Source organism: Populus nigra, chromosome 10 (genome assembly GCF_951802175.1).
Source record: "Populus nigra chromosome 10, ddPopNigr1.1, whole genome shotgun sequence".
Lineage (NCBI taxonomy): Eukaryota > Viridiplantae > Streptophyta > Magnoliopsida > Malpighiales > Salicaceae > Populus > Populus nigra.
The window spans coordinates 13,020,592-13,034,229 of NC_084861.1; the positions used below are offsets into that span (position 1 = coordinate 13,020,592).

Below are 13,638 nucleotides of genomic sequence, written 5' to 3' on the forward strand. Positions count from 1 at the left end.
ATTGTTCTGAGTTGGTTCATTGTTTTTTTATTTTATTCTTAACCAATAAATGTGATGCAATCGGATGCTTAATTTTGCAGCTTAAGAAAACAACCGGAAAAAAAAAAAAAAAACCACAGTGAAAAAAATTGAAATGGCACCACTTTCCAAAACACCCTTGTATTTTAATATATTTAGTTATTTTACTTGCCCGTGAGTTATCTGACAAACTCACCTTAATTAATTAGTTCATGTAGTAGCTGATGAAAATTATAATTGTTTTTTTATTTTTATTTTAAAAATTTATTTTTAACTTGTATATTAAAATAATTTTTAAAAAAAATTGAAAAAAAAAATCTCAAACTTTTCACAGAAAAACAGACAGTGCCGAAAACCACCATGAAAACTGTGGTCCAGGGTAGTACAATCACTCGCCATCAAAAAATTGCCACGCACAACATAAAAGCTGTCAAGCATGATCCTCAACACTCTGCGAGGGGTGACGTAACACAAACCGGTTGGCAGGTGATTGAGAAAGCATGCATGACTAACCACTAACTTTTTAATAAACAGAAACCGGCACGGACCTCTGGCTTGCTTTAGCTATGATTGGGATTACCGCCCAACTGTTTTACGATTTTTTTTTGTCATTTTTGTTGAACTTTTAAGATAATTTAATATTAAAAATAAAAAATATATATATTATTATTTTAATATATTATAAAATAAAAAAATATTTTAAAAAACAATTTATATCTTGCTCCCGAAGGTACTGTCTTAATTTCTTTACAGAACCAATATTAACATAGGAAAGCACCCAATGCCCTCGAGCACAAAAGTACGTAAAAGCAAGAGGATTGTGCTATTTCAAGACACGTACGTGTAATGCGTGCTTGAACACTATAGGGCATTTCAAGCTTTAGGTTGGCCTTGCAATTTACATAGGTGTGTTACACGGTGAGATCAATTAAATTATACATGGCTCGGAACTTCTTGAAGTTAACTAAGAAGAAATTGAGGTTTTTTCCACTGTATCTGACCATAAAGGTATTGGTGTCAGTTTAGAAAGATATTTTGCTAGCTTTCGTGGCAGTAACATTGTTAATTATCTAATTGATGTATCTAGAGCTCGAGTACACAAGAAGACAGCATATCTTAATCGCAATGCTGAAAAACCTAGAGGCAAATTTTGAGCAAAATTAATCACCACCATTTATCAGAGAAGGCCGAGTGCTGACAACATAACACTACTCCATACAAAAGGCCCTGATTAAACAGAAACACAAGGAAATGACAAATGTGCTGAGCAATAGAATGCTACACATGCATCGCTGTTCGAGGAAAATGGTTGTTTCTCTCTTAATCTTGTCTATACCGGGTTAAATCCATTCACAGTAAATCCCCCATCAACAGAAATAACTTGTCCGGTGATGTAAGCAGCAGCAGGTAGGCAAAGGAATCCCACCAGGGATGAGACTTCCTTTGGATCTCCAACGCGCTGGAGAGGGGTTCGAGAGATTATCTTGTCTAGAAACACCCTGTCATCGAGCAACTGGAAAAAGAAGGAACCATATGATAGTTAGACGAGTCTTCGTAAAACAATCCATTCGGATCGTGTGTGTGTGTGAGCAAACACTCCCCTCACAAGACCAAGCAAAACTGAAGATAGCTTTATGGCTTGTTTCGTAGAAGTGACTTATGAGTAACTCATGAAATGTTGTCACAAAAACAATGTTGAGTGGATAATAAAGCTAGAAAAACTGAATTTCTGACGCAGCCCTCGCAGTGGGGATCTATGGATCAAAATGTGCGCAAGATCAGGTCTAAAGACCACATAATTTAGTTCTCGATTACTGCTTGGTAGATGTTGCCAGACAGACTGATGGAACTCTAGGTAACTAAGATGCTCGATCATAATAGATCTGAACCATCCAGACAATAATCTTGAGATTAACATCATATACTTGAATATTTATTTAGTGATTGAGGTACATGGGCCCTTAAAAAACCTGTCTTGATCCATGATACTCGAGTAGAGATCTATTAACAAGGGTTAACGCGAGGACATTCAGTTCAAGAGGCATCATCCTGACTTGAGGAAACCGCTAGGGAAATTATTGGGATTCTTAAGAGTAATAAGTGGTTTTCGGCAATTACGTGTTTCCAAAGATCACCAAAACGACGAAAAAGATTTCTCAAGATTTCTAAAGCAGTCACCCATGTGATGTTGAAAGGTTAATGGGCTGGGTTTATAATTCCTACAAATATATATGCTGTTGCTAGATATTGACTGCAATTTAACTTGGCACTGGAATCAGATGCCTGCTTCCTGCTTACCAATCTCCATTTATTAGCTTTAGACCAATCCAGGACCGAATTAAATATATGCATTTGGATCCGGTGACTTCCACTACTTGCAGCATAAAACATGCCAGTAGTCTTAGATGGTAATACTTCAAAAGGATAATAACATAGAATAACTAGGAACGTTCCATCCACGTGCATAAAAATGTTCCCAGAGAGATTTTGTTGATAAGCCTTTCAAGTTCATTATCTTAAAGGTTGAAGATAAGTAAATAGTGCTGTAGGCAGGTTAGAAAATCGTACATGTTCCACAAGCGAGGTTCTGATATACCAGGGTGCAACACAGTTGGTCCTGATATTGTCTTTTGCCCACTCACAAGCCAGATTTTTTGTAAGTTGATTTATTGCACCTGAGAAAAAGAAAAATGGAAGAAAACACTTTTTAACTCCACAACCACCAAGTTCTCACTCATACTCAGTGTGAACACTAGATTTCAACAGCCACTCACCTTTACTTGCTCCATAAATTGATCCGCTACCTATATGCAAAAGACCTGCAACAGAGGAAATGAACACAACGCTTCCAGCTCCAGATGCTTTTAGAAGAGGATGTGCAATTTGAGACAAATGGTATGCAGATTCAAAGTTGGTTGCTAAGAGGTTTGAAAATTCCTCAGCAGAATAACCAGTGGTTGGCTTCCTGATATTTGTACCAACATTGTTTACCTAAACATAATACATCGTGCATATTAAATCTCTGAAAAAAAGAAGAATGTAATAACAAACTTTGCAATCATTCTTACACATGATAAGAGCGGATAATTATCTACTGGCTTCTACAAAAATGGGGTTCAAAACATGGCATTGGAAAGCCAAGGAAGTGACAACATGAACAGGCGGAAGAATTAGAACATCATCACAATATCATGGGTCCTGACGCAGCATTCATTTATTAAAAGTACAATAAACATTTGGAATAGGATTCGGGACCGTTGTGGTTTATTTCTCTTGGAAGCAGAAACTATGCCTTTCAAGAATCCAAAATACAGTTGAACAGTAAAGCCTTGACCTGACCGCTAGCCCCACACAATAGCACGAGAATTGGGCAGACATATAACACAAAATCAATCCCATGTGATTTAAACAATGGAATTTATTCATAAAATTAACGATCTAAATTCATATGCTTCCCATTTACTAGCCACCTTAAAATTCATAACGGGTGAAATATAAATATCGCCAAAGAGGCAAGGAGGCGATGGATGCCTAAAGGCAAGGTGCCGCTTTTACCTACCCCTTTAAAACAAAACAGCTAATGAATCTAATCGTTGTCAAACCATAAGCCTAAATGATGTCTCAAACAATTCACTGACAACATCCAATTTCAACAGAAATTGCAAACCAATTTCACAGACCTGGTTTTAACAGGGTTACCTACCAGAATGTTGAGTTTGCCATGAAAAACAGAACCAACTTCCTCGATAAGCTTCTCTCTCTGGACACGAGAAGATGCATCACAAACTGAACCAGTAACCACAAAACCTTTAGCCTCCCATTCTTTCAAGCACTTATTGAGCTCTTCCTCGTTTCTTGAACACGTATGCACCCTCGCTCCAAACCCTGCAAGTTCCTCCACTGTTGCATTCCTAGTAAAAAACACAGATAACACACGTTCAAATATTAAAAAAGAAGACTTCGAAATCCATGAAGTGAGAAATAAATGAGAATTTGAAACTTTGTCATTAGAGATAGATAGATTGAGAGAGACCCGATTCCACGAGTGCCACCAGTGACAAGAGCAGTCATTCCATGGAGAGACCATCTCGAGTCTTTGAATCTGCTGCTCTCTGCCATTGCAATTGATTTTCCCTCTCTCTGTTTGACAGTGTCTTTATGGATTAGGAAACCTTCGATGGTACAGCGTCAATCGAGAGGTGATGATTTTTTTTGGTTTTGGACGACAAATGGAAGAGGAGAAGCACGGGGCTTGGCAATCTTAATTGCTGTCGTTTGCTCTCTATTTAATAAAACAACAATAAATTAATAATAATAATTCTGTGGTGAGATGCTGTCGTTGGCACGCCAGTGCTCTTCAGATGTCTATACTGTCCTTCCTACAATCTCCAAAGTCCAAAGTGCCCCTTGCCTTTATTTCAAAACGGTCCTTCTTACTTGGACCCTAGGCCCTAGCTCGACCCTAACCTGTGCAAAACCAAGCTAAAGTACCTTCAATCCTCACCACCGCGCCACGGCAACATTTCCGGCCCTTTCCCATCCCGTTTACGTACAAGGTACTACTTAGAGCCCGTTTCGATTATTGTAGTTGTTTTTTTTTTCTTTCTATTTTTTTAATTTAGAAATATATTATATAAAAATAATATATATTTTTTTATTTTTAATATTAGTATATAAAATCGATTTTAAAATACTAAAATTTTTAATTTAAAACAAATACAAAAAATAATTTTTAAAAATTAAAAAGAATAACACCAACTCCATATGTCACAGTGAGCATTTGCATGAATAATTCAAAGGAGTTGGCCTATTGGTTAAGAAATTATGCTTTATTTTTCTGACATTTTGGATTCAAATCTCAATGTCAATATCCGAAAGATTTTATTAAAGAGGTGTGCTTGTAAGATCCTCCGAGGAAAAAAAACTAATCTTAATTAACAGGTAAATTAATTAGAAAATACCCTTTCAAGTTTTTTTTAAAATAGAAAAAGAAAAGAAAAAAGAAAAGGATATGGTTCGATGAATCAGGCAAGGGTCGCTTTAGCGGCTGCGAGTACCAAGTCAAACTCATCCGCCCAACAGTTATTCGATGAAATTCTGACACGTGATCCCCATAAAAATATGGATCGGGCTCTGCTAGGTGCATGAACTGAGAGGCTAGACCGCAGTCATCACCATGGCAGGGCTGGACGAGCCAGGCTGAAATCAAACACAATATACAATTAAATAAATTTGGGCCAGCCATGTCCCGTCCAATCAAATCTGATGCATAAGCCTCTTAGATCTCCACATCAGCAAATGGGCCATGGAGTCATTAACAGAATGACAGCCCTTTGCATTGACATGCACGTGTATCCTGGAGCCACTAGCCACAGGTCTCCCGGCTGGCTGGGTTGCTCTCTAGATAACTCCTCTGTTGGGAGACTGCCACGTACTCCCTGTTCAAAGTTCCGTAAATTGCATAAAATGAGATTTACAGTGTCTAATAAAATTTTCCTTCTTGAAGATACCCGACCATTCGAAGACCTGGGCACTTCCTCCGTTCCATGATGTTTGTTTGTATGCAAAATAAGAAAAAAAATATTTTTATTTTACAAATACATACATAGAGCAATAAAATTGCAGTACCAAATATAGAAAATAAAACTCTACAAATTAATTTTAATTTATAATGGAGTAGAGGTTCAATTTTGTCAAGTAATTCGAAGAGTTTGTTTATTTTTGTGTTTTAGAAATATTTTTAAATTTATTTTTTTATTTTAATTTATTTTAATATTTTCAGATTGTTTTAATATATTAATATTAAAATAAATTATTTCAAAATATCTATCATTATCGCACCCTCCAAACCAGCAGGCTAGTAACTGCTATCCAATAGGAAATGCTATCAAGGGACATAAAAGTACACTAAATTAACAACACAGGATTACCAAAGGAGCAAGCCATGCATAGGGTTGTTGAACACTATATAATTCTTCCAAGAATCCTACACAAAGTTAGCTAAGATGAGAGAGAGAGAGAGAGAGAGATCCCATTCCTTTCTATACATTCCTATAGTGAATCTCTGAAAGCAACAGAGAAACATACATCATACGCCCATGTGCACCTCTGATCTGAAGCCTGATTTATGGCTAGGCAACTTCTTTCAGCTCCACGCCAGACAAAACTCTCAACCAATCCTCTTAACCAGCTGCTACTTCATAGAAACCCAACCCAAACTTTTGCTGTACTGCCATTGCTTTACTGAATTCCTATCCTATAATCAACCCGCAGACAGGTCTAGCATAGGGTTTTATTTAAAGAATGATAACTTCTTAGACAATTTTAGGCTTCTATAGGGTTTGGTCGTTGATTGTGAATAAATACAACAGTAACAGGTACATACAAAACAAAAAAGGAACGTATAAATAGTGTCTCCGTGATGTGACATAGACATTTAGTAGTAGTAGTAGCAATTCCTTTTGATTTCTCGTTTTTTTTCCTTGTCTGTTTGACTAGACGGGCAATACCCTATATTCTATTCAATTTAATTTGACTCTAAGGGAACTGGTTCAAGTTTTTGGACTTTTTTTTTTTGTTGAGATTTTCGAGAGGAAAGAATAGGAAGACAGGAAGTGTGTGGATTGAATATAGGGACGGGGCAAAAGGTGCTGGTGTAATAGCTGGTTTTTTGGTGAAGGTAGAAATTATAAAGGTAAAAAGGGAAATCATGTCCCCTAATGTTAATCCACAGGTATGTAGCTGAAGTGACTCACTGTCAGTTCCTTTTCTCCTTTTAAAACCCACAGTTAAGGTCATTTCTCTATCTCTCTTTATTCTCTGCTCTGAAATTGCAGTTAACGTCTAATTGTATTTAGTGTGCAAAAGAAGATTCACCCTGGTTTCCTTACAATCTTGGTTAAACTTTTCAGACAGGACCACGCTGAGAAAATGAATTCCAAATTAATGGCCAGTATACACGTTTACAAGGTGGGTGGGTTCGATCCATAAGGCAGAAAGAAACCCTAAAACAAATAATGTCACGGAGAATTGGAATTAAATGGAAGTGCAAGGCAATTAAGAGAGATTATCTCAATTCTTTCTTTCGTTTTTACTGATAGGCAAAAACCCATGTATTGGAACTGATAGAAAACGAAATATAAACATATTAGATATGAGATGTAAAAGAAAGGCTTTTCATTCTTTTCAAATTCAGCACTACAAGAGTTGTTTCAAATTTGATATTAGCACAAGAGTTGTTTGCTTATAAATGATTAGATAATAGCTAGCAAAACCAGCTAGAGAGAAGGGGAAAAAGAGGAAGTGCCAAATTAAGAAACACTGTTTTCTTAATTTCTTCTCATGTTAACATGTTTATGTGCCCTTCAACCAGTACAATTGCACTCTACTACTACACTACTTCACCCTTTGGCGGCTCACCGAGCCGGAGCTCAAGATCTATGTCCTCCATGGAGCTAGAATTCGGTCCGATTGCCTCTGATTGAGTATATCCATGATTTGAACGTGGCTTAACCAACAGCGAGAGCACTGAAACATTGGTTTTAGGCCCTTTGCAACTGATTGCCTCGTTACCACAAGAATCAGGAGATGATAAACTCTGGCTATTAGGAGCAGAACTCAAACCCATAAATAAATCAGTTGCAACGAAATTGTCATGTCTCGAGCATGTAGAATCTAATTTACCTTGATTCTTTTCTGCTTCAGGTTTTGATTCTGAATCATTCAGAAGTCTAACTGCCAAAGAATGATCCGACCCTGATAAATTATTATGGAAATGAGGATACCCTTTATGCTGTTCTTGTTCGAAGTAAGAAGAAAAGGGAGAAACAAAGGCATGATCACTTAAATTTTCATGAGTGGACAAAGCTGAAAACCTAGAAGAGGAAAGAGTTGATGCGATATTAATAGTTCCAGAGACAGAAAGTTTAGGGTCAAGATCATAATTATCTAAGTTGCAAACCTCAGTTGGGAAATGAAGTCCCGGTGATTTAAGTGACCTTTGGATATGATTCTGATGTCGAAAAACATCTTTATGAGAACTAAGGGTAAGAGATTGCTTAAGCCTAGCCCTATCCCTCCTATGAACATTCATGTGACCACCTAGGGCTTGAGCTGACCTGAATTCTCTTTTACAAAAACTGCAAGAATAAGATCTTGGAGGCCATATGCAACCACCAAGATGCCCAGATGCATCTTCTGCAAAAGCTTTCTCTTCTAACGAACATTTGGAATTGGAGTCCGTTGCTGCTTCAAGCTGTGACATCAGAAGTTGTTTCCTCTTCATCCACAACCAGTATTGAGCTTGCTCCATGGTGATTTCACTAAAAATATTGAATGGATCAGGCTGAAAGGAAAATAAGAGGTGGCTTGGTTCTGAATGGAAGCTTTAATACAAGGCAAAAGGTTATAATGGAAAAAACACAACTAGAACTGCAATTCTGTACTCAATTACTATTGAATACATGAAAGCTACTTGAGAATCTATTAAAAGCTTACAAGGTGAAAAGTCTTCTTTCTAGGTTATGACAGTGGGTTGCTCCTCTCATTTGGCTCTTCCATTGAAGTTACACTGTTGTTTTTTGGCTAGTATATATAATACAGTCACTGTTAGTGGGTATTATTTTGGCAATTTTTTGAAATATGAAATTTAAGTACCTGTTCAACATATTTTTTCCACACGCGTAGAATAACTACCGGTCATTAATAATAGAGAGGAGACATTAAATTATAATATTGGCTACAATAATATATACTACCTAGCTCTATCTGTGTTTTTTTCAGTATTTGGGAGTTTTTTTTTCTTATAGAGAATCTCAAAAAAAAAAAATTACGGAGGAGGAGAATGGGTTGCGAATTAAGACGTGGTCCAACGAACCACAATATCCAGACAATTGGATCGTTTGGATGAGGGTTCGTACGACAAGAAAAGGTAGGGAATAGGGATTTCTTCAGTGCACTCAACGTATTGCTGTGCTTCTTCGCGTGCGCTCTGATCTGTTCCACATTATTTATGAAATTACCAGAGAGCTTCTCGTGAATTTGAGATGGAATTGTCCAACGCCTTAAAGCGGATTACTGTTAATGATTTTGACATTTGCAACCCAGTACTCCTCCGATCCTCAACTAGCATTAAGTTTAAATTTTATATATTTTTTATGCTGTACGGTTTTGTTAATGGAAGATCACATTCTGCTCTTTTTTGTTTTCTTAAATTGATAAAATTCACTATTAAAAAAGTTTTTTTTTTAATTGAAAATATTCATTGTTAGAATCATAAAGTAGAAGCTAAGCTTAGAAAGCATACAAATAAGAAATCATCTTGGTGAGACAATCTGAACTCATATATGAGTAAATTTTCTTAACATAATTATGAGGCCAAGGAATTCCGTAGGTTAACGTTCTTCATCCTCATTCTGATTTGATTGGATGTGGCGTGCAGATATCCTTGTTGGTGCGATTGCATATATATATATATCCTTCTTGAGATTGTGGCAGGCTCTCTACTGAAGTAGATTTTGATCTCAAGTGCATTGTTGGAGTGGCGCTGCATGTGGATTGCTGTGTTTTGAGCCTTGTTGGTTAAAATGCTAGTATGTTAACAATGCCTTGGAATTACTTCATCAGATACTCTTGTGAAGTTCATTCCAAAAGGAGTGATATCTGTGTTTTTCTTGTTATGTTTATGGAGGTAAATTGTAGCAGAATAACTCTGGATCCCCAAACAGTGATGAATTAGCTTCTTCATTTTAGCTAGGTTGGAGACGAATATTTCAAGCGAGTTAGAAATGCAACATGATATGCCATGTTTTATGCGTTTTCACTCCAGTTTGCGGAGAGATTCATATCGACTGCTTGTGCTTAAATATTATACGTGACAAATCATTTCAAAAGAGCTGATCTATGGTTGATTAATAAGCTGTGGTTCCAAGAAATGGCTAAATTAGAGATCATTATGTGGCATTTAATTATCATGGAGCTACCTGCTTTTGTCTTTTTCATATGGTCTGCGCGCCTTAAATCAAGAAACATATCATGAATTAAATAGGAATGTGATAATGATTGTGTTTAAAATAATTTTTTATGTTAAAATATATGTTAATAATGTTTTTTTTATTTATTTAAAATTATTTTTGATATCAGTACATGAAAAACATATAAATCATATTAAATTTTAGTATAAAAAAATTAACTTTTTTAAAAATACGATTTGCATCGGTCCAAACAGATTTAACCATGTCTTGCAATTCTATTTAGTAAGAGTTAACTGCATAAACATCAAGCATTTTCGTGAATTACTTGGCAGACATCCACGTATAACATCAAGCTCACCATTCATTGGACCAAGAGTTAGATTTTCACTGTTGTTTTGGGAGTCACTTAAATTCGGTCTCTTTATTAAGAACCTGGGGAGACTCTGGTGCCAGCATGCATGTCGACCATCTGATATATACATTGTGGGTGTCATCAAGTCGCAGAAGGATCGAGAGAAGAAAGGATCGATGAGAATTGAAGCAATGAATTTCTGGCTTGCTCTTTATTAATTGTAACGTTTTAAAATAATTTTATTTGCTTGTTTGCTTGTATGTGTGATGCAATCAAACATTATATGTGAACTAACAGCCTCGAGCATTTCAAATCCATCATCAAATAACAAAAACCCATCATTTAATGGTTACTATTCTCCAAGCCTTGCAACTCACTATATCGAAAACAAATATATTGGTGAACATTTTCAACAGAAGAACTGATCAGAAATAAAATGAACAGCTCTGAAATACGTAGGCTATCCGTTTGGCCTTTCTTTTTTTGTTAAGACCAATATACAGATCGTGAATGAGATAAAGAAAAAAACTATAAATGAATATCTGGGTTCGGATTCTAAATTTCTTTGTTTTCATCCGTCCAACTGGATTAGTGGAGCAATTAAGTCTCTGAGAATTGGTCAGTGGGGATCGAAGAAGTAGAGAAAACAAACCGATCATATCAAATCTTCAATCCTCTGCTACCTAATTTGCCTGGAAAGTGGAAATCAAATAGCGCGATTAATAAACAAACACTGGTAGAAGTCTGATGCAATCAAGCAACTATATAATCTGCTTGAAAAGTGGCAATCAAATGGTGAGCTACAAGTCTACACAGCTGCCCAGACATAGGGGGAGCTTTGATTGGTTTATTAATAGTATTATATATGTGACAGTTCATAAGTTCAGTCAGCACAGAAATTGCTCCCCCTCTGCATCCGCATTCCTTATTAAAAAATAAAATAAATTATATATTAAGATTATTTAATAGTTTAAGTTTTTAAAATAAAATAATATAATTTTTTAATATAATATTAAAACTTTGATGACCAGGTAATCATGAATTCAAATTTCATTATCTTTATTTATTTAATAAAAAATAAAAATAAATTAATGTGAATTTGTACATGTTTTAAACTCAAAATACTTTCATTTAAAATAATATATTAAAAAATAATATAAATTATATCTTGAAATTTTATCTAATAACTTAAACTAATAGGTTAAATACATGTCAAAAAGGACTTCGATACAATTTATATATCTCATATTCAAGGGCGGTGCTAGGATTTGCCAAAGCTAATATAACAGACTAAATGATTATGAAGGTCTCGATCTTTGATTTAATGACCATCTTTCCTCTTGTACCTGTAGTGAATGTAATTAGATCATCCTACTGTTTTTTTCTTCGAATTAGTCCCGTCTAGTTATCGAGTCAAAGAAAGCTCTCTCTCCATTAGGACTAAACTAGCAGTGATAATAATAATAAAAATAAAAAATCAAACGAATCTGGATTAATTTAAATGGGGTTATAAATAGGACATTTGAGAGCTGACAAGCCACCAAAGTAACGTATTGAGTGGAGCATTTTGCTAATATCCACAGGGGTCGATTAGAAAAATATCAAGTGGGGTTTTTTTGGCATTATAATTTCATCCCGAGTAAATTGAGTGAGTTGCCTTAAACGAAATCGAAGGTTTATTATGACAACGGTGCTGATCGAGACAAGTAAGCATGCATGCAATATATAGGGTTTTACTTAAGCCTTTTTTATATATATATACATATACCAGCAGGAGCATTTTCTTTTTTCTTTTTTTACTTCGATTTTTCCAATCGAACTTAATGCGACTGGATGCTCGGATTTGTCACGGATTGGCATCAAATTATGTAGCCTCTAGCTAGCTATTTATATTCTGGTTAGGGTACACGTATTATTAAACATGGAGGACCTAATCAAGCTACTAAATTTTTAAATTGTCGATATGTTATTTCATTATAAATTATGAAAGGAATTCGGGAACTCTGAAGACTAATTATCTCCTGAAACATTGCCTTGGTGAGACAACTTGCGTGAGGGAGAATTCCCTGCTATAATATATAGTCATACCCCACCTCAAAACATTTGTCTTTTTTTATTTTTTGTCCATGTCAAGACAGCAAAATTCCGATAGCTTAATCAATGGGTGAATGGACATGCATTGACGTGCGATATAAATGTGCAATCATTGACTACAATATAAGACTTACACTGCTTCACTAAAATACTCGTAAGATTGTCTTTGTATATAGTAGATATGTGCTTGCTACCTAAAATGTCTTGATTCTCAACTTGTGGAAGAAGTCATTGTAATAAAATACGTTCATAATTTGTCTTCAAAATCATGACTTGATTGCAAAACAACAAATAGAGATGGCTTAAAATAGACTTTTTTTTAGATAAATATAATTTTGAAATGATAATGAAGCTGAAACCACAAAAATATAAAAAAAATTTGCCGACTGATCGAGAGGTTTAGCAGAGTCGTGAATGGTATGTAGTGTGTGACATGACACTCGATGAAAAAAGCAAGTGATTGTGATTAACTCATTAGTTTGGTGGGCTTTTCTTTCAGCAAAGTTCTCAAATTAAAGAAGTCTTTTCGGGCTAGAGATTAATCGAGAAGTAAATTAATTTGCACACATAAATACAACTTAAATTCAAAACCTTTATCTTATGTCGATATTGATATGGAGAAATTAGTGGGAAGATGTTCTCTATGTATGCCTAATGCATTCGTGTCTAAATTTTTATTTCCATTCCTTTCAGAAGGCTTGCTGCATGCATAAATGGATATGTACGCCGGTGGCTAGCTCGGCCTATTCTTGCAATCTCCTATTAAATATATCCCTTCTAATGAGTGTTTTTTCTCATTCTACTGTTATCATCTCTCCTCTCATCCTTCCATCTATGAACATGATTTTACGCATAACTTTATCAACAAATCTAGCCGATCTACTGAGTTTTGACTGTGGCCATATATTTTGCCTTGTGTTAGGACTCCTCAGGTGCTGACTACTGAGCCTTAAAGTGCTTTCTCATGATTGGGCTGTCAATGCTCATCCCGCCAGTATAGAAGGACTACTGGTTACTGTGCTGATTTCTTAGCAAATCAAGGGATATGTAGCCTAATGATGATAGGAAACTCGTTATTTTTGCACCAAGCTAGGCTATCTTTGCGATGTTTTAAGCCTCGCTTGTTTCGGCCTTTGGCCTCTCGCTGCATGCCCAGAACTTGAGATTTTTTTTTTGTGTTGAAGCAGAACTGCAACCATTCTT

At 35.7% G+C, this 13,638-nt stretch overlaps 2 protein-coding genes across 2 annotated transcripts; both read right to left on the reverse strand.

The window, feature by feature from the left end:
- Positions 1–1,166: 1,166 nt before the first annotated feature.
- Positions 1,167–4,297, reverse strand: LOC133704429 (tropinone reductase homolog At5g06060-like). Its single transcript, XM_062129245.1, has 5 exons — positions 4,052–4,297; positions 3,722–3,929; positions 2,793–3,009; positions 2,587–2,693; positions 1,167–1,531 (listed from the first exon to the last, which is right to left on the reverse strand). The coding sequence occupies exons 1-5, from the start codon at positions 4,135–4,137 to the stop codon at positions 1,349–1,351; spliced, it is 801 nt and encodes a 266-aa protein (XP_061985229.1). The 5' UTR covers positions 4,138–4,297; the 3' UTR covers positions 1,167–1,348.
- A 2,877-nt stretch (positions 4,298–7,174) lies between these two features.
- On the reverse strand, positions 7,175–8,563 carry LOC133704257 (uncharacterized). The gene has a single exon (XM_062129036.1). It carries the CDS (start codon positions 8,327–8,329, stop codon positions 7,409–7,411), a length of 921 nt encoding a protein of 306 aa, XP_061985020.1. The 5' UTR covers positions 8,330–8,563; the 3' UTR covers positions 7,175–7,408.
- Between the last annotated feature and the right edge of the window lie 5,075 nt (positions 8,564–13,638).

What these genes read in the sequence shown, in the direction of transcription:
- LOC133704429 (XM_062129245.1), bottom strand. Translation starts at nt 4,137, where the DNA reads ATGGCAGAGAGCAGCAGATTCAAAGACTCGAGATGGTCTCTCCATGGA. An exon ending in GGTGGCACTCGTGGAATCGG is followed by an intron (nt 3,930 to 4,051) that starts GTCTCTCTCAAT and finishes GTTTTTTACTAG; the next exon opens with GAATGCAACAGTGGAGGAAC. An exon ending in AATTTATGGAGCAAGTAAAG is followed by an intron (nt 2,694 to 2,792) that starts GTGAGTGGCTGT and finishes TCTTTTTCTCAG; the next exon opens with GTGCAATAAATCAACTTACA.
- LOC133704257 (XM_062129036.1), bottom strand. Translation starts at nt 8,329, where the DNA reads ATGGAGCAAGCTCAATACTGGTTGTGGATGAAGAGGAAACAACTTCTG.